The sequence below is a fragment of the Puma concolor genome, chromosome A1, assembly GCF_028749965.1.
Source record: "Puma concolor isolate L17-30 chromosome A1, mPumCon1.1.hap2, whole genome shotgun sequence".
In the NCBI taxonomy this organism is placed as follows: Eukaryota; Metazoa; Chordata; class Mammalia; order Carnivora; family Felidae; genus Puma; species Puma concolor.
The window spans coordinates 223370634-223391645 of NC_141667.1; the positions used below are offsets into that span (position 1 = coordinate 223370634).

The 21012-nt window shown below is 41.7% G+C and overlaps 1 protein-coding gene across 1 annotated transcript in view; it reads left to right on the forward strand.

The window, feature by feature from the left end:
• MRPS31 (mitochondrial ribosomal protein S31) overlaps nt 1-20678 on the forward strand; it is a 63636-nt gene extending 42958 nt beyond the window's left edge. Inside the window, exon 7 of the mRNA XM_086713026.1 lies at nt 20614-20678. Within this exon, the coding sequence (XP_086569152.1) occupies nt 20614-20663 (50 nt within the window). The 3' untranslated portion in view covers nt 20664-20678. The remainder of the gene's footprint in view (nt 1-20613) is intronic.
• The last annotated feature ends 334 nt before the right edge of the window (nt 20679-21012 follow it).

Here is a 21012-nt window from a genome sequence, read left to right on the forward strand (position 1 = left end):
GGGGAAATTCTGAATAAGATTCAAATCCTCCGCACAGCCATGATCAGGAGGATGTGGCATTTTTTTTAATAAGATTTTTTTTTGATGTTTATTTATTTTTGAGAGAGAGAGCATGCGATGAGAAAGTGGGGAGGGGCTGAGAGAGAGAGAATCTCAAGCAGACTCCATTCTGTCAGTGCAGAGCCAGATGGAAGGCTCGAACTCATGAATCGTGAGATCATGACCTCAGCCAAAATCAAGAGTCAGACGCTGAACCAACTGAACCAACCCAGGTGCCCCAGGAGCATGTGTTTTTTTAATGTGCACTATGAAAAGTACTCTTCAGATGAGGCTTATTCTTATTTGTAACTAATATTTTTATTTTTATTTTTTTCTAAAATAATTTTAGACCAACAGAAAAGTTGCTAAAGTAATAGAGAGTTTACATACATCTTCATCCAGCTTCCTCCCAGTGTCAAAATTTTATATAACCATAATTCACGATCAAAATCAGAAAATGGACATGGATCAATACTATCAATTAAGCGACAGACTGTCTTTGAGTTTCACCATCCCCCCCCCCCCCGATGTCCTTTTCGTGTTCCAGCCTAGAACCCAAGATCCCATGTTGCATTTAGTTCCTGCGTCTTCTTAGTCTCCTCCAATCTGTGCTGGTTTCTCAGTCTTTGCTTGTCTCTCATGGACTCTTTTGAGGAGTACTTGTCAGCCATTTTTAGAATATCCTTCAATTTGAGTTTGTCCAATGTTTTTCTCATGGTTAGAGTGAGGTTACAGGCTCAGAGGAAGAACATATCAGAGGTGAAGTACTCTTCTCGTTACTTCATATTAGGGGTACACGATGTCAACATGACTTACTACTAGTGAAGTTTGATCACTTGGTTAAGGTAGGATCTGACCAGTTTGCCAACTGTAACGTTAAGATTTTTCTCTTTGTCATGATAACTATCTTGGAGAGGTGCTTTGAGACTGCTAACATCCTATCTCCGCAAACTCTTGCCTGTTGATTGTAACAGCCATCTGAGGTCTAGCCTGAAGCAAGATGGTCTAATGGGGATTCTGTATTTTCCTCATTCCTTTTACATTTAGTAGTTACAGTTCTTCTGAGAGATGAGTTGGCCTTCTCTCTCGCGTTCATGTATTCAATTATTTACATCAGGATGGACCTAGGGATATTTGTTTTCTTTTATGGCTTATAATCTAACACTATTATTATTTACTTCTTATTTTTTTAGTAAAAGGCAAAAGATTTATTTGATCTGAAGAGAAACCAAAGTATTAACACCATTATTATTTATTTGTTTCTCAAGTTGTTCTTCCTTTAGCCTTTGGAAGCTTTCTCGGGTTGGCTCTTGTGTCCTTTTGACATGTTCCCATCCTTTTAAAGTATTTCCTTGTTGTCTGGTACCGTAAGATGCTCCAGGCTCATCCTGTCCCTACCCTAGCCCAGAATCAATCATTTCTTTCAGAAACCCTGGTTTCTCTTACTGGAGAATAAAATTTAGAACCCAAGATGTGCACACCGGTGGAAGCTTATTCTTTGATGATCGTAAAGCTTACATATCAGAAAATTTACCAATTATAGGATCTTGCAGTCTCTTCAGTAATAATTCCGAAGCAGAGTGGCCAAATATATATGGGTTAGCTTTAATGTGGTTTAAAATGTTCTGCTTGCTCCAAGAGGTGCTTTGGGCATGAATGCCGTTTGTATCAAAGTTGGGAAAGTGCTTTTCCTTCCTAAAATGCTCCTTTTCTTTCTTTCTTTCTTTCTTTCTTTCTTTCTTTCTTTCTTTCTTTCTTTCTTTCTTTTTTTCTTTCTTGAGAAAGAGAGAGAGAGAGAGAGAGAGAGAGAGAGTGCAAGTGGGGGGGGGAGGGGCAGAGGGAGAGAGAGAGAGAGAGAGAAGAGAGAGAATCCCAAGCAGGCTCCACACTGTCAGCACAGAGCCCGACTCGGAGCTCAATCCCACAACCCCCAGATCATGAGCTGAGCCGAAATCAGGAGTCAGAGGCTCAACTGACTGAGCCACCCAGGTGCCCCATCTTCTTTATTCTTTTTTTTTTTTTAAGTATATTTATTTATTTTGGGAGAGAGAGAGAGAAAATGCAAGTGGGGCAGGGGCAGAGAGACAGGAAAGAGCAAGAATCCCAAAAAGGCTCTGAACCAGTGCAAAACCTGATGTGGGACTCAAACCCACAAACTGTGAGATCATGACCTGAGTCAAAGACACTTAACCTACTGAGCCACCCAGGCACCCCCATCTCCTTTATTCTTTAGTAGAAAGATTAATTTTCTTCTCCTCTCAGTAGCATAGCCTTCTATCTATAATGACAAAGTAATCACATCTTACATTTTATTTATTTATTTATTTACTTACTTATTTATTGAGAGAGAGAGAGAGAGAGAATAAGTGGGGGTGGGGCAGAGAGAGAGGGAGAGACAGAATCTGAAGCAGGCTCCAAGCTGCCAGCACAGAGGCCAATGCAGGGCTTGAACTCACAAACCATGAGATCATGACCAGAGCCAGAATCAAGGGTTGGACATGTAATCAACTGGGCCAGCCAAGTGCCCCACATCTTACATTTTAAATAAGAGATGGTAAAATGTTCAATCTCATCAATAATCAAAGATATGCAAAGTTAGCAATGTGGTTATTGCCATACTACGAAAATATTAACAAATATTGAAAAGATTGGTAATATCCAGTATTGTTAAGAGTGTGAGAAAGCAGGTCCTCTATGGCACCTTCTTGAGAACAACAGGTAGTGTTGATTGAAATGTGAAACGTACGTTTGTCTTAGCAGTTTCACGTCTAGAAATGGATCTATCAGAGATGTTAGTACAAGTATAAAAAGACATGGGGTGTGTGTGTGTGTGTGTGTGTGTGTGTGTGTGTGTGTGTCTGCATTGCTGGGATTGATGAAAAACCGGAGAGACCACTTAAAATGTCATCAAGGGAGGGCTGGTTCTGGGCGCCTGGCTGGCTCAGTCAGTGGAGCATGGGACTCTTGATCTTGGGGTTGTGAATTCAAGCCCCCATGTTAAGTCTAGAGATTACTTTAAAAAGATCTTTTAAAAACGAAAGAGGGCTGGTTAAATACTTTGCACTCACTGTACTGTGCAGCTGGGGAGAGTTGTGGAAGACTTCCTAGAAGCCTGTTTAAGTTGTGAACTAAAAACTTAATAGGGTACACCTGACTGGCTCCGTTGGTAGAGTGTGTGAGTCTTGACTTCAGGGTTGTAAGTTCAGGCCTCATGTTGGGTGTAGAGATTACTTACAAATATCATCTTAAAAAAAAAAGACGAACTAGGAATAGACCTTGTGAAGTGTATGTGTGTGTATGTGTCAGAAGTGAGGAGAGGACATTCAAGAAGAAGCTGTAAAACGAAGGGTAGGAAAGAAGGTTTTTTCCAAGACACAAAGATTAAGATGGAGTGATAGGGGAGCGGCTTAAGAAGGGACTGCAGGGTTGCCTGGGTGGCTCAGTCAGTTAGGCGTCCGACTTCGGCTCAGGTCATGATCTCACAGCTTGTGCGTTCGAGCCCCACGTCGGGCTCTGTGCTGACAGCTCGGAGCCTGGAGCCTGCTTCGGATTCTGTGTCTCCCTCTCTCTCTCTGCCCCTCCCCCACTCTGCCCCTCCCCCACTCTGTCCCTCCCCCACTGGTACTCTGTCTCTCTCTAAAATAAACACTAAAACAAGAAAAAAAAAAAAAAGAGTAGGCTGCTTAACCGACTGAGCCACCCAGGCGCCCCACCTCGCAGCTCTTTTCTTCTTCATGTTTAGCACAGACTGGTGTTGAATAAACAGCTATTGAATTAAATACATTTGACCTTTAAATAACACAGGTTTGAGCTGCGGGGTCCACTTCTACGTGGAATTTTTCAATAAATGTAGTACACTTTTGTAAATGTATTTTCTCCTCCTTATGAGTGTCTTTTCCTTTCATCTTTTTTTTTTTTTCTTTTTTTGGTAAGCTTTCTGACCAACGTGAAGCTGGAGCTCACAACCCTGAGGTCAAGTGTCCCCTGCTCCACTCAGTGGGCCAGCCAGGTGCCTCCCCCTTTTTCCTTCCTTATGATTTTCTTAATCACACTTTCCTTTCTATCTTAATTCTTTGTAAGAACATGTACTATATAGATAACATACAAAATATGTGTTAATCAACTGTTTACGTTATCAGTGAGGCTTGGCTCAGCAGTAGGCAATTAGTATGTTTTTAAAAAATATTTCTAATGTTTATTTATTCATTTTGAGAGAGACAGACAGAGAGAGCCGGGGAGGGGCAGAGAGAGGGAAAGAGAGAGAACCCCAAGCAGGGGCCGTGCTGTCAGCACAGAGCTCGATGTAGGGCTCGAACTCACACACCGTAAGATCGTGACCTGAGCTGAAATCAAGAGTCTGACACTTAACCCACCCAGGTGCCCCTAAGTTTGAGGAAGTCAAAAGTTATATGTGGATTTTCATATACATATACCGGGTTGGTGCCCCTAACCCCCAAGTTGTTCAAGGCTCAGCTATATTCAACTGTCTGTTGTTGGAATGTAGGGTCTCAATCTGAGGTCAGGGTCTTTTTAAGAGAGGAGGTGTGTCTGCGAAAGAGTTCAGGGTGGGGGAGTGTCTGTGAACTTAGAGAGGAAAAAATATCCTTATTTCCACTTACCTCTAACAGAAAATTAGCATTTCCTTCATTTATTAATGTGTACATCCCAACACAGTCTGTTTTTAAAAAATTTTTTAGTGTTTTATTCATTTTCTGAGAGAGAAAGAGAGGAAGAGCAGAGGAGGGGCAGAGAGAGAGAGAGAGAGGGAGACACAGAATCTGAAGCAGGCTCCACAGCCTGGAGCCTGATGTGGGGCTCGAACTCATGAACCACGAGATCATGACCTGAGCTGTAGTCAGACATTTAACTGACTGAGCCAGCCAGGTGCCCCCCAACACAGGCTTAATAGTAGTACTATGACTTTGCCACCCACAGAAGTCACAGCTATTTTCATATCCCATTAGAATGTTGTTGCAGATATCTCAAAATATAATTTATGCTCATTACTATTTGAAAATTACAGTCATTATTAGACCCGCCACTAGATCTTATTATTTAATGTGTCAATAAAGTAAGAACTCTTATTATTATATTACATTTCAAAAATATTTTGATAACTATATTTCCACATAATTAGCTCTTTTATAATCCTATATATTTTAGTGTATGCATTTTAAAACATTATTCTGAGAGGAAGTCTAAAGAAAAGGTCCATGGTACAAGTGGTTAAGGACCCTACTCTGAGGGGGGCGCCTGGGCGGCTCAGTCGGTTGAGCGGCCGACTTCGGCTCAGGTCACGATCTCGCGGTCCGTGAGTTCGAGCCCCGCGTCGGGCTCTGTGCTGACAGCTCAGAGCCTGGAGCCTGTTTCAGATTCTGTGTCTCCCTCTCTCTCTGACCCTCCCCCATTCATGCTGTCTCCCCCTGTCTCAAAAATAAAATAAATGTTAAAAAAAATTTTTAGAAAAAAAAAACCCTACTCTGAGGGCATAGCTTATACAAAATTTATACTACACTCTCCATGATAAAGTATCGTAATGGAAATTGCAAGTATCATAACCCAACTCCCTTCCTGTCAAATAGGTACCACTTTTACTCTCCCCATCCCCCAACTCGGTACATTCTGGTCTCTTTCTACTGTCTTTCGTTGGACAAATTCCTTGCTCTAAGGTTTTCAATTCTTACTTCCATAAGAACAATTATTAAATATAAATAGCCAGGCTGACCCTCTCTGAGCCCTAATCCTGTAGTAACGATTGTCTTTATTTCTTGTGGTGTGCCCAACATTATCTCAAGCTCTCCATCTTTCTCTGCCAATTACCTCTTTTTCCTAATACAGTAAAACCTTGGTTTGCAAGTGTAATTCATTCGGGAAACATGCTTGTAATCCAAAGCACTTGTGTATCAACGCGAATCTCTCCATAGAAATAATGGAAACTCAGATGTTCATTTCACAACCCAAAATACTCCTATAAAAATGATTACACTACTGCAATATGATACTAAATAATAAAGAAAATACAAAATATAAAGAAAGATAAATTAAACCCACCCTTACCTTTGAAAACCTTCATGGCTGGTGTGAGGGAGACGAGAGAGAGGAAGGTTATTGTGTAGATGACTTTCACTATCAGTAACAGAATCACTCCGATCTATTGGCTCAATGGAATCTTTTTCTTTTTGTGCAACTATAACAAGGAACCTACCCAGTCACGCTTGCTTTTGCCTCCTCTTGAGGATTTCGTGGACATGTGAAATCGCATTGTCTGTCGTTAAACAGACTCATCACTTGCACTGCCACAGCCTTGTTCCCACACTTTACACAACCCAACTCTATGCATTTATGCAATAAATTTATGTATAAATAAATAAATAAATAAATAAATAAATGTGTATATATACACATATGCATATATGTGCATGTATGCATACATATATGTATGCATACACCCATGTTTGTGTGTATATATACATACATACATTTATGTATATATAAATTATAATAGATATATGCATTTTATTGCATACATTTTACGCAACCCAAGGTTTTACTGTATTTCTCTTTTCTTCTCCCAAGGGCAAAATGCACCTGTCAGCTCTGCGTGTTTTGTCTAGTTGGCCAACAAAACACATTAATTCTCCTAGACCTCTGAGTTTCACTGCATCGAATTGTCTGTATAATGATTTATTTTACAATACTTTAGTATTAACAGTGTGTGATGTATGGGTGTATAAATTAACTTTAATCTACACCCTAGAGGCTGTGCACATTGAAGTACCCTAATTAGGAACCCACTCTCTAGGGGAGGGATTAGTTAGCATTTGAAGTACCCTAATCAGAAATTCATTACTTGTGGTAGTTATGCAAACACTTCAAATCCATCACTGATTTACAGATGAAATGATATAATGCCTGGGATTTGCCTCAAAATAATCCAGGAGGTGGGGCAAATAGGTAGGGATGTGGATTGAAACAAGATAGACTTTGAATTGGTAGTTGTTGAAACTGGTGATAGGTAATGTGGCGATGGGTTGTTAACATTATATGTATTTTGTATATATTTCAAACTTTCCATAACAAAAACTTTTGAAATATATCATACTTGCAATCTATACCGGGGTTTCTGTCTAAAGATAACAGACGGAACACATGCCATCTACCTTCCTTCCTGAAACGTCACTAAATGACTGTAAAAGGATTTTTTTTTTCCTTAAAAATTCGGGCTCTGGGCTGATGGCTCAGAGCCTGGAGCCTGTTTCCGATTCTGTGTCTCCCTCTCTCTCTGCCCCTCGCCCGTTCATGCTGTCTCTCTCTGTCCCAAAAATAAATAAACGTTGAAAAAAAATAAAATAAAATAAAACCTAAAAAAAAAAAAAAAAAGGGGGGCGCCTGGGTGGCGCAGTCGGTTAAGCATCCGACTTCAGCCAGGTCACGATCTCGCGGTCCGTGAGTTCGAGCCCCGCGTCGGGCTCTGGGCTGATGGCTCAGAGCCTGGAGCCTGTTTCCGATTCTGTGTCTCCCTCTCTCTCTGCCCCTCGCCCGTTCATGCTGTCTCTCTCTGTCCCAAAAATAAATAAACGTTGAAAAAAAAAAAAAAAAAAAACCTAAAAAAAAAAAAAAAAAAAAAAAAAAAAAGAGGCCAGGGGCCCCTGCCTGGGTGGCTCAGTCAGTTAAGCATCCAACTTCAGATCAGGTCATGATCTCACGGTTCGTGAATCCGAGCCCCATATTCAGTTCTGTGCTGACAGCTCAGAGCCCAGAATCTGCTTTGGATTCTCTGTCTCCCTCTCTCTCTGCCCCTCCCCTCCTCGTTCTCTCCCTTTCTCCCTCTCAAAAATAAATAAACAACTTTAAAAATAATAATAATAAAAAGAGGCCTAAGTGCATAAAGTTGGACAGAATGGAAGAAGAGATGAAAACATTTTGGAGGCTGGATGGACAATGGGTGAGTGATAAGGTATTAGCAGACCAGGAAAATGGGACCAACCTCTTTTATGCTACAGAATCTACCCACTTCCCCCAATCGGTGGTTGATTGCACCAGATTCCTCTGGAGGCGAGGGTAGAAGGAAACAGGTAAAGTAAGGAAGATTGGTTGAAAATCTGTTTAAGAAGCCAGGTGGGGCGCCTGGCTGGCTTGCTTAGTCGGTGGAGTATGTGACTCTTGATCTTAAGTTCATGAATTTGAGCCCCACATTGGGGGTAGTGTTCACTTAAAAAAAAAAAAAAAAGACAATAACAGCAAACACTGGAAGCTAGGTGCCTGTGTCACCTACCTCTGGAGATGTGTTCCAGAGAAAGTAAAACAAAAGGTTTGGGCAGGAAGATACCAGGCTTTGGTAAGAGGTACTGTACCAATAACAGAGAAATCAAATGAAAACTCCCTAAAGGTCTAGATCTCTCCTCTGAAGATATTGAGATGCTTCTCGTGTTATCCGTTTCAGCTTCCTGAGGGAGGCTTCCCTGGGAGCTCTTCACCTGCTCTGGACTGGTTGTGCAATGCACATGGTGAATACCGCTATCCTGGGATCTCTGTTCATGTCTTCCTAAGGGCACTTCTCTCCTATGTTGCTTATATTTCTTCCTATATTGCTTACATATTCCTCTTTCTTAGTTTACTTCATCTTTTGCTGAAGCGCCTCCTTCAATAACTTTCTGAGGGAGTATTGGTTAGTTCTTGCTATAACATGCTGCATAACAACCAGCCTCAAAACCTTAAGGGGGCACCAGCGCCCAGCATGAGGACTGGATGCAGCTGCGCTTCCTTTAAACTAGTAATCCTGATAGGTTATGCGAATCACCTGGGATGTTGCTTAATGCAGATCTCCCCCCCCAAAAAGGCAGGCATATTGGAGCCAGTTGGGGAATCTGACAAAAATACAAATGCTGCCGATTCAGCCCCAGAGACTCTGATTTCAGAGGGTCTGATGTGAGGCTTGGGAATCTGGAATTTTAACAATACTCCCTCTCCCCAGATGATTCTGAAATACAGCCAGGAGTCATGGGAGCAACGCATTAGCAATACTACCAATTAATTCAACTACTTATTATCTTTCCATTGATATTGACCTTTCCTGTGTTCAAGATACTTCCTGTTATTTACTGGTCTACTGTGGGAGATAAAAGTGAATAAATTATGATCCCTAACTACAATAGCTTCATTCTGGAGTGGAAGACAGGCATGCAAATAATTAGCTATAAAACAATACTCATCAGAGCTCAGTATATTTTAACCCAATCAGATTATGTATCCTTCCAATTATACCACACGTATGTACCATATATATTTATTGAGTGCCTATTTTGTGCTAAGTACTATATAGTTTGAACAGTTGACACTCCTCCAAATCCATATATGAATTTTGGGGACATGGGCGGATTTTGGGGGGGGTTTAATTGCAATCTGAATCATGATTTCCTGTTCTGATGTGGTATCCTTTTTTTTTTGAAAACCAGTTAATTCTCTATTTTACTGCAGGTGATATATGGACATTTCAGGACATTAACTTAAAATTCTATCTAAACTCACTGTGAAATGGTAGCACCCCACTCAGAGGATATTTGGGAATGTGTGTGTCAGGAGGATAGTTTTTGATTTTTGGTTGTCACCATGACTCTCAGGGGGATAGTGGTGTTACTGGGGCGGTGGTGGGGGGGGGGCAGCACTACTAAATAAACACCTTGTAATACACAGGACAGTCCAGCGTGTTGAACTGCCCCAAATGCCTATATTTCCCCTGCGGAAATACAGTGGCAGCATATTTCTTTCTTTCTTTCTTTTTTTTTTTTAATGTTTCTTTCTTTATTTATTCAGAGAGAGAAAGAGTGTGTGAGCAGGGAGGGGCAGAGGTCGAGAATCCCGAACAGGATCCACATCGTCAGCACAGAGCCCCAGGCGGGGCTCAATCTCACAACCTTCGAGATCATGACCTGAGCCAAAATCAACTGAACCGACTGAGCTACCCAGGTGCCCCTCTTTTTTTTTTTCTTAATTTCGATTTTTAATTTATTTTTTTAAGTAAACTCTACCACCAACATGGGGGTTGAACTCGCAACCCCAAGATGAAGAGTCACCTACTGTACAGACAGAACCAGCCAGAGGCCCGTCAGGTCCTTTTTCTTGATTCCCCAACTTGGGAGACACTGACAGCCCAACCCCACGTATGCTAGGCTGCCCAGCCTCCTTTCCCAGTGTTGTATCCAGCACAGGTGGTGAAAGGATCAAACCTCTGATCTCTCTCAGTCCTCACCACCTTTGCAAATACCAGCTCAGCATATTCAAGTCTGTGACATCATACTATAATCTATAAGCACCCAGTGGGCTAAATCCAGATTTAGGTAAGAGGGGTTCCCCTAATGGAAACATAATTTACTGGAGCATAGTCCTACAAGAAGATAATAGCAGAACACTTTGCATTTCTTCCTGAAGCATCACATTCCTGTCTCCTCTAGAAAAATGAGGATGAATTTGCTTCTCTGTGCATAACTAAAAGAACCCAAAATAGATCACACACTTTCTCGAGTGATCTCGTTTTTAAAAACACGGTGTTGACAGGCTTCTCTTCAATATAGTTCTCCCACCCAACCTCCCCCACCAAGCCTTCCATAACCTTGCTTTGATTAAAAGGCAAACATTTTTAAAGTTTATTTATTTATTTTAAGAGAGAGAGCAGGAGAGAGGCGGAGAGAGGGAGAGAGAGAGAGAGAGAGAGAGAATCCCAAGCAGTCTCTGTGATGACAGCACTGACCTGGGGCTCCAACCCATGAACCGTGAGGCCATGACCTGAGCAGAAATCAGGAGTTGGACACCCAACCGACTGAGACACCCCAGGTGCCCCAAATGGCAAACATTTTTATTTTTCCATGTGCTATTCCATGTCTGGAGCACAGACCTCCTTCTCTAATTGAGAAACACCTTACCATTTCCAAAAGACACAGCTTAGCAGTGGCTGCTCGGAGATTCCCTTCCAGGATCTCCCTACAGAGCTGGCCCTCGTCTCCCCCTTGCCCCCATCGGACAGTGTCAATGCAGCACACGACTCTTAGATCACAAGCACAGGAAGCCCAGCCCCATGACAAGCTCCGTCATTGTGTATAAATGATTTCCCATCTCTGTGCCTTAGTTCGCTTATTTGATAGTGATTGGAAAACTTGTTCCTACCCTGTAGGGTGCTTGTGATATGTTGTATAAGATGAATAAAGTACCTGGCACATAGGAAGCACGAACCAAATGTTAGCCCTTATTCATATATCTCTACTATAGCCTTAAACATTGTGCATAAGCAAGCTTCAGTGAATTTCTTATTGAACAATCATGTAATCCTAGGTTTTTCCTAAGCTAATGGTAGAACTCAGCATAAAGAAAATCAGGGCAAGGGCACCTGGGTGGCTCAGTTGAGCATCCAATTTTGGCTCAGGTCATGATCTCACGGTGTGTGGGTTCAAGCCCGGTGTTGGCCTCTGTGCTGTCAGCTCAGAGCCTGGAACCTGCTTCAGATTCTGTGTCTCCCTCTCTCTTTGCCCCTCCCCACTCACGCTCTGTCTCTCTCTGTCAAGGAGTGAATAAACGTTTAAAAAATAAAAAAAAAGAAAGAAAGAAAATCAGGACAGATGGTAGCTATACTTGTGGGGAGCAGAGCAAAATGCATAAACTTGTTGAGTCACTACATTGTACGCCTAAATCTAATGTAACGTTGTGCGTCGACCCTACTCTAATTTAAAAAAGAAGAAAGTAAAGAAAAAAAATTAGGACAACCGCTTTTTACATCAGGGTTTCCAACTTTCCCGACCTGTAGGAGTTATGCCTTTAAAGCACATTTAAGACCGCATAAGCCGTAGTGTGTTTGTGGGGGATGGTTTTTTTTACCCTTTCTTCCAGCTAGGTATTACAGTCAAACTATGGAATGCAGGTGAAGTTGAACTCCTTCATGAGAATGATCTGCATGTTAATAGGCTTGCTTATAAAAAAGAAAAAAATCGTCCTGTCCCTTCCCCTCCCCTGGAGCTTGAGCTGAGATGTATAGCTCAAATTTATCATGTGCTTCTGACCTTATGAGAAATATAAACCCTGGAGTCAAGCGTGGATTTCCAAGTTGTCTAAGTCCTGTGAAGTTATAACGGGTAGGTTTGATTTCAGGAGAACTGTCAGTTAAGGCAGCTTGCTCCCTACAGTATGACTAATAATGGTCATTATTAACATTGAAGCCAGAATACCTAGAATTAAGACTTTGGCAGAAATCGAGACACATCGAGACATTCCACAGTTTTGGACCCTTAAGTATATGTCTCGGTGAAACGTCCGCTTCTCACTTAACAGATTTTAAAAGCAAGAGGTGGAAAAAAAGTGACAGAAATAAGAGGAATATGACAAACGTACCTCCAAGGCTCTCCTCCAACGAATTTTAAAATTAAAATTAGGATGAGGATAAAAAGCATGAGAAGATCAGGTCTAGAGGATTTGAAAACAGCTTAGCAAATCCTTGAGGAACTAACAGGAGAGTATTTTAGGCAATTTAAATTTCCTGGGAAGCTTTGCTCCTTGTGAAGACATAATACTCAGTGTTTTTCACTGTCAGGGCTAATCTTTCAAATCTGGCACAAGGTGATAAGTGAAATGATTTCACTTGGCGTATTTTTGACATGAATCTGTCTCTAGGTTCCCTCTGATTTTGCAAAAACAGGCCCGCCTATCCACAACTAAAGTGGAAACCCCTAAATTAGTGTCTTTCCCCTCCATGGGCCCCTGGGACCCATCACTGCAGATCAGGCTCCACTTGGCTGTGGAGGGGCGCTTGGACGCTGCCTTAACGTTTTCTCCTCTTCCTTCTGGCTAAGAGTGGACAGAGAGCTGTAGGCCATAGGGGGTCCTTTTTGCCCCAGTTGGCTGTACATTCTACCCAAACGCAATGAGAAAAAAATGCTTTCTCTGTGCAAATTGATGTTGCAAAATTATTTTACTATCTATAGCAGGGCTTGCTTTATTAAGGACAAAAATCTTTCTCCCATTTTTAAAAAAAAAAATATTTATTTATTTTTGAGAGAGAGAGAGACAGAGCACCAGTGAAAATTTTTTTCTTTAATGCCTAGTTTGGAGAGAGACAGAGAGAGAGGGAGACAAGAATCCGAAGCAGGCTCCAGGTTCTGAGCTGTCAGCACAGAGCCCGACGCGGGGCTCAAACTCACAAGCTGTGAGATCGTGACCTGAGCAGAAGTCAGATGCTCAACCAACTGAACCACGCAGAAGCCCGAATCTTTCTCCCCATTTAATCGTCATCCTAGTTCCAAGTGACCACCCACCCTGTTTGCCTCAGTTCCTCTCCCTTTCATTCATAGTCTCTCATGTGTCATGGAGTGTTTGTCTGTTATCCTTCTAGGGATTTGGGGTTTTATCATAATGGCTATTCATTAATATACTTCCATGATCATCATTGTTTATGAAAACCTGAGGCATAAATTTCCTTTAAAGATGGATTCATTCTCAAAGCCTACTTCCTCCCTTTTCCTCAAGCAGAACAATGCTATTTTTAGATTAATGAAAAAAAGATGCTTCAGGGTTGTGAAGATCTAAGGAAAATTTTCTTTTAATAAGTATATTTATGTATTAAGTAAAATTGACCCAGTTTCCAAAAATGCAATTGATATAGTTTCCCCCCCAAAATGAAAGATTAGACTGAATAAAAAATTAATGGAGATTTCAAGACACTTAACGTTAAAGTATGCCTATATTATGAATAATAATGAAAGTTGTGGAGTATTTGTTACCCTTAAGATATTTTAAAAATTAAACAATTTCAGGCACCTGGGTGGCTCAGTGGGTTGAGCATCTGACTCTTGATTTTAGCTCAGGCCATGATCCCAGGGTCATGTGATTGAGCCCCACATCGGGGTCCTCACTGAGTGTGGAGCCTGCTTAAGATTCTCTCTCTCTCTCTCTCTCTCTCTCTCTCTCTCTGTCCCTCTCCCCCACTCCCACTCTCTCTCCTTTCTAAAATAAATAAATAATTTTAGAAAAATCTTCAAAAGGAATTAAGTAATTTCTAATCGTTTAGAACTAACTGGCTCAGTTGATACAGTATGCAAGGCTTTTTTTTTTTAATGTTTACTTACTTTTTAACAAGATAGATAAAGTGCAAGTGGGAGAGGGGCAGAGAGAGAGGGAGACCCAGAATCCGAAGCAGGCTCCAGGCTCTGAGCTGTCAGCACAGAGTCCAACGAGGATCTTGAAATCACAAACCGTGAGATCATGACCTGAGTCTAAGTCAGATGCTTAACCAACTGAGCCACTCAGGCACCTGCTAGACTGTGCAACTCTATCTCAGGGTAATGAGTTCAAGCGTCACATTGAGTGTGGAGCCTACTAAAACATTAAAAAATTTCGAGGTGCCTGGGTGACTCAGTTGGTTAAGCACTGACTCCTGATTTTGGCTCAGGTCATGTTCTCACAGTTCATGGGATTGAGCCCTGTGTCAGTGCGGAGCCTTCTTGGGATTCTCTCTCCCTCTCTCTCTGCCCCTCCCCCACTCATGCACACTCTCTCTCTCAAAATAAATAAATAAATTTGAAAAAATTAAACAATTTCTTTAAAAAAAATTTTTTTAAGTTATTTGTTTGAGAGAGAGAGAGAGAGAGAGAAAGAGGGCACAGAGAGAGGCGGAGATAGAGAGAATCCCAAGCAGGCTCAGCACTGTCAATGCAGAGCCCAATTCGGGACTCAAACCCATGCACCATGAGATCATGCCTTGAGCTGAAACCAAGAGTCCAACGCTTAACTGACTGAGCCACCCAGGTGCCCCCAAATTAAACAATTTTTAAAAGGCTGATAAAAGACTTTTTTTTAAACTTTTCTCTGAGGTTTTTTTTTTTGTTTTTTTTTTTTTGCAAAACTTTTTTTGCCAATGGACTACTAATGTTACATACCAGTAGGGGGCACTAAAACACTGCTTTTAAACATCATTAAAACTTTTTATCAAAGTGAAAAAAGGAATTTTGGCAATTTTTCTTTGCCCCTTCTCATTCATCAGAAAACAGTGAAGGACATTGGAAAGGGAGAGAAACATTGTTCAGGTAGAAGATCAAAGCTAGCAAATAACCATAACTGAGTTTGAAAAGATTCATTTTCTGTGTAAAAAGCAGCACAACTATGTTTAGTATGTTCAGTATTAGTGACTGTCTCATGAACATAAAACTTGATGCTAGCTCTCTGATGCCCCACAATGACTGTAGGCAATTACGCACGAGGATCCCCCAAATGGAAACAAATGGCAAGACTCGATTGCATGTGGTCAGTGGCACCTCTTGATGGTCTAGAATATGTCATTTTTTTTAATTTTTTTTTTTAACATTTATTTTGAGACAGAGAGAGACAGAGCATGAATAGGGGAGGGTCAGAGAGAGAGGGAGACACAGAATCTGAAACAGGCTCCAGGCTCTGAGCTGTCAGCACAGAGCCCGACGCGGGGCTCGAACTCGTGGACCGTGAGATCATGACCTGAGCCGAAGTCGGATGCTTAACCGACTGAGCCACCCAGGCGCCCCTAGAATATGTAACTTTAAAAAATACTAGATTGGAATCGTTTTCAGATAGATGGTAGTTTGGGCCTGGAACATCTAGCTGTCCACTTGAGGAGTGGCAAGAGTGTAGGAAGAATGGCCAGATGACATTCTGGGGTGTTGCATGCCATATTTACCTGGGAAGGCTGGACTACTGGGGGCCTTCACTACTGGCTGGGATGACCAGCACCATGAGGTAAATGAACATCTTAAAAAAGTAGAGGGCTCAATTTCTTGCAGTGTGTATTTCTATGAGAACAGAGGTAACATCAAACCCATGCATTTCCCTTTGGCCATGCCACACAGCTAGAGAACGTGTGCTGTATGTAGCCCAGCCTGAGGCATTTTGTCCTTTGTTCTACAAGTTTTAGTAGCATAGAAAGAAGCCAACAGCACAGGGAAAAAACTCCTATGGCTCTGAATATGTTAAGATTTAGCTCAAATAGGTTGCCCAGCCTGGGGTGCCTGGGTGGCTCAGTCGGTTAAGCATCTGACTCTTGATTTCAGTTCAGGTCATGATCTCACAGATCACGGGCTCGAGCCCAGCATCAGGCTCTGTGCCTACAGCTAGGAGCCTGCTTGGGATTCTCTCCCTGCCCCTCCCCCGCTCCTGTTTTCTTTCCCTCTTTCTCAAAATAAATAAATAAACTTAAAAAAACCAAAATACGAGTCCCAGCCTTGCTAGTCTCCTGTGGGGGTAAGCTTGGTGCTCTGTGCCTGCCAAGATGTTAAGAGCTCTCTCCACAAGATAATTAAGCCTCAACCTCACAGGAGATGAGAGGACAGGAGATGAGAGAGGTTTAGATCCTGACATGGGAGTAGCTACAATAACCGAGCTGGTTGCTTTAACCGAGCTGGTTGCTTTAACCATCTGTAGGGAGTGTCGATTTCAAAAGTGGGTTCTCCGAAGAGTTTTTCTCTTCTCATCCCGAGGAGGCCTGTGCTAAGATCAAGAGTAGGAAGGGAATTAAGTAAATGTTCTCCTCAGCCCAAACAGGTATATGGCAGAGGAATGGACAGTGTTGCTGTGGCCAAGGCTCAGAGATGGGGGTGACTGCCTGACAACTCACATTACCGAGTGCGATTCCATAAGGTCCAAGCTGGGGGAGGCCTGGGAGGAAGCCACAGAAGTTCACCTGGAGGGCCAGTGTTTACAACCTGGGTGGACTGGGTCTAACACTCACACGTCCCAGGCCCACTCTGGGGAAGACTGGTGGCCTTAGAGTGCCTCACGGCCACTTGGACCATGGAGGGCAATGAGCCTGAATGCACTCTGGGAAGTTGGGTGTGGGAGGGAGGAGCTTCGGGCCGGTTTAGTAGGATCCCACAAGGCGCTGCCATAACATCTGGTCTTGTGCTTGCCTTATTCAATAGGTTGGCCTTCCATTTCTTTTTCTTAAAAATTTTTTTTTAATTTTTAAGCAAATCCTCACCTAATGTGGGGCTTGAACTCACAACCCTGAGATCAAGAGTTGCATGCTATACTGACAGCCAGTCAGGCACCCCAGCCTTCCTTTTCTCTCAGAGCCCCCCTCACCTATGTTTTTCCTCCAAAGACTCTGCTTTTCCTAAAGCTGGTGTTTCTAAGGGCTTTGCAGAAGCCTAGGGGAGGCTAGAGAGAAGGCTCCAGGGGCTAGGAAAAGGTGAGCGGGGACCTCTTTTTCCTCCCATCCTTACTTGCCCACAAAATGGTTTCCAGGAGGCAAAGGTGGACCTGTGTGGATGGCATGGTTGAGCCCTCATGGACTGTAGAGGTAAGACCAACCGATAGGGGCTATAAACCCCTGGTGGAACTAAGACCACCATGGATTCCCACTCAACAGAGAACCCCTCTAAATATTTTCAAAAGGAATCACAGGCCCTGTAAACACGCCTCCAATGCATGGGGCTAATCCCACCTGCAAAGCACCTTCATCTAATTGTCTGAGCTGACCCCCACAGCAGGTAGGCATTATCTTTCCCATAAAGGGATATCACTATCATTCAGATAAGGAAGCTACCTGGAGAGATAAGGGGCTGAGCTTGAATTCGGATCTTTTAACTTCCCCTCTGACTTCTACCTGATGTGTGCTGGGTTGGTGAGGAAGGATAAGAAGTATTAGATTCCTAATTAAGGAAGCCACTTAGATTACTGGTGAAGAGCAAAGATTCTCTGGACTGCCTCAGTTAGTATCCCAGCTCTCACACCTGCTAGCTAGGTGACCTTGTGCCAGCGACTCAACCTCCCTGTGCCGCCATTTCCTCACCTGTGAGACAGTAATACTCCCTGCCCCCCCCCCCAACCTAGGGTTTTGTGAAGATGAAATGAGTTTATACAGTACTGTGCTTAGAACAATTACCTGGCATAGTTTTCCTTCGGATGCTGACCATGCTGCTTGTTAATAAACCTAACATCAGCCGAATGGATTTGGTCGAGACCTTGGCTCTCAAATTTGTGGTTCATTGACTTAACTGTCTTTCTGGGTTAGGGCCCTTTAGTTCCTCAATGGAATGCTAAAAATCTAACCTAACCGTTGGAAAAACAGAACTGGTCATTTAGTTCAGTGCCTGCCCGTACAAAATGCCACAGACTGGCGGGCTTGAACAGCAGAAATTAATTTTCTCACAGTTCTGGAGGCTGCAAGTCCAAGATCATGGCTGATCAAGATCAGCAGGTTTGGTTTTTCAAAGGCCTCTGGCCTTGGCTGGCAGATGCCCTCCTCTCTCTATGTCCTCAAATCATCTTTCCCTGTGCGTGCACATATGCCTCTGGGGTCTCTCCTGTGTACAAATTTCCACTTAAAAGATTGGATCTGGGACCACCCTAACAACTAATTTAATTACCTCTTTAAAGACTCTATCTCCAAATGCAGTCACATTCTAAGGTTCTGGGGGCTTCAGTATATGGATTTACAGTGGGGGTTCACAGTTCAGCCCATTACAGATTCGTTAAGCAAAAACAAAACAAAAAAATCCAGATGAGGTTACATCAATCAAAGAATGGAACATGTGTCATTTTTTTTTAAGTTTACTGATTTATTTTGAGAGAGAAGGTGAGAGTGGGGGAGGGGAAGGGAGAGCGAGCCCAAAGCAGGCTCCACACTGGCAGCACATAGCCCTACACAGGGCTCGAACTCATGAGCTGTGAGATCATGACCCGAGCCAAGGTGAAGAGTCAGTTGCTTAACCGACTGAGCCCCTATTTTATTTTATATTTTTAAAAAAATTAGTTTTAAGCAATCTCTACCCTTAACGTGAGGTTTGAACTCACAACCCCGAGATCAGGACTTGCATGCTGTACTGACTGAGCCAGTCAGGTGCCCCTACCCATTATTACTATTTTAATAATTTCTCCATCATGACCCATTTAAAAATAATTTTTCCATTATGACCACTTTAAGAATTTGGTGGCAAAGGTAGCTAAGAAGACCCTTACTAAAAACCAACCTCTATGTCTTTAAATGTTTTGGGATAACATTTACATTACAAATTCCTACCTTGACTGTGTGATTCTATCAACTTTTTTTTTTTTTTTTTTAAATTTCAGGTCCACCTGACTTCTAATTTAAGAGGTTTCCATGGTTCTCATCAACTTTTTTTTATTAGTGACTAAATTTGCTGTATGTTTTAATTGGGTTGTAAAAGTAAGGTGGCGATTTGTGATCTTTTAATAGAATCCTGGTACATAACACATAGGAACATGCATGCACACATACACACACACACACACACACACACACACACACTGACATGTCGTTTTACAGCACCACTGCCAAGAATAACTAATCTAGGAATAACTGCAGAATCTGATAATACAGGTGGTGTTTCTTTTTAGAAATAATTTGTCTACATGAACAGACATGAGTCCTTTTTCATTTCAAAAGTGAATATTAAAATTAAGCTATTGACTCCTTCCTAAATAAGATTTAAATAGTCTTTAAAAAATCATACTAAAAAAAAAAAAAAAAAAAAGGATCCAGGACTTAGAAGCCTTATATTCCAAATCTATTTAAGTGGAATACTTACTGTTATTGTTGCTCTGTAGATTTTCTTTTCTTTTTTTGAGCAGGCCGATTTTGTAGGATGTTTTGTTTGTTTTCTCTTCATGAGAAAGTCACTTGTGTTCTGTTTCTATGTTTCTTAGATGCAACATCTACCTCTTACAAAATATGTTGAGGTGTCTAAGTGGGTTTAGTTTTTAAGAATTCTATTGTAAAGAAGAACCACAAACTACTAAAGAATATATTGTATCAATTCTCTATTGCGATTATTTTAGAGAAATTTTCTCTATTGTTAAAGTTGGGCTGCCTTTTGTGATAACATTATCTGTTGAAGTTGAAGCTGCCAGTAACATCATCAGCTAAACTCCCAAAATGAGTCAGCTAACTTTATTTTTAACTGCTTTTTAATTGTCTGCTGAAACTATCAAGAATAATAAGATTTCTAAGGCATTTATAGCAAAGTTTTGGTATATTAGACCAAATTAAAAGGTGGATCAAATGTTCCGAATCCTCAAGTCATTTTTATATATTGTTTTCTTTTTAAACTCAGCTGTAGGGCACGGATAGGTAGTAAAAATCCCTGGCTTGAGATTTTTCCTAAATTCGTGCTATGATATTCCATGGGTATTACACACATTATTTCCGAATTCACAAAAAATCGGTTGGATTTGGGCAAACGATGCTCATAACACTCAAATATGAAGGAGCCATCGTAGGCTTTAGAACAAATGTGAGTGATTTAGAAATTATATGTTTACCTAAGTTAAAATAATTCTCAACGTAAGAAAAACCTACCCACGAGGTTGTACCGATGTCAAAGAACAAACATTTCATCCCTGTTTCAAAGCACTTTAAGACATTATTTTAATCCTTACCTCATTGAGGTATGTAGGTGGCAAGTCATACCGAGATAAAAATTCAAAATGCACAATAAATCGAACATTGCGTAGGGAATGAAAGAGCTTCTTAGTTGATCACGCCTTGTTGATTTTCTGCTTTTCTTGGAAGATCATTGGTGCTTTCACTTTATCATATTTTGCATGTAGGGCCAACAAGCATCACAGCACCCTCGATAAAACGGCTACCAAATCTGTAAGAGAGCCACTACGTCTCCACAGTTTCCACTTCACTCGAGCCCCGGTCCGACACAACCCCAGGAACACAGCAGGGCGTACTTTTATATTCAGGTGGAGGCTTTCGGCTCCTTTCTCCATCCTGCTTCCCCAGGCCTTATCAGGGTTCTGATATGGCTGTGTCTATAATGAAAAGTGAAAAATCCAATCAAAGATAAAATATAGGGCTATTAAAGAAAAGAGATAATGTATTTGGATGATTGATTTTCCTTGATTATCATACAAAGATTGGCACTAATCTTCAACATTTGCTGGCTCTCACAGCAAGTTCAATGGGTCATTAAAACTAGGATATCTCCTGGAGATTCTAAA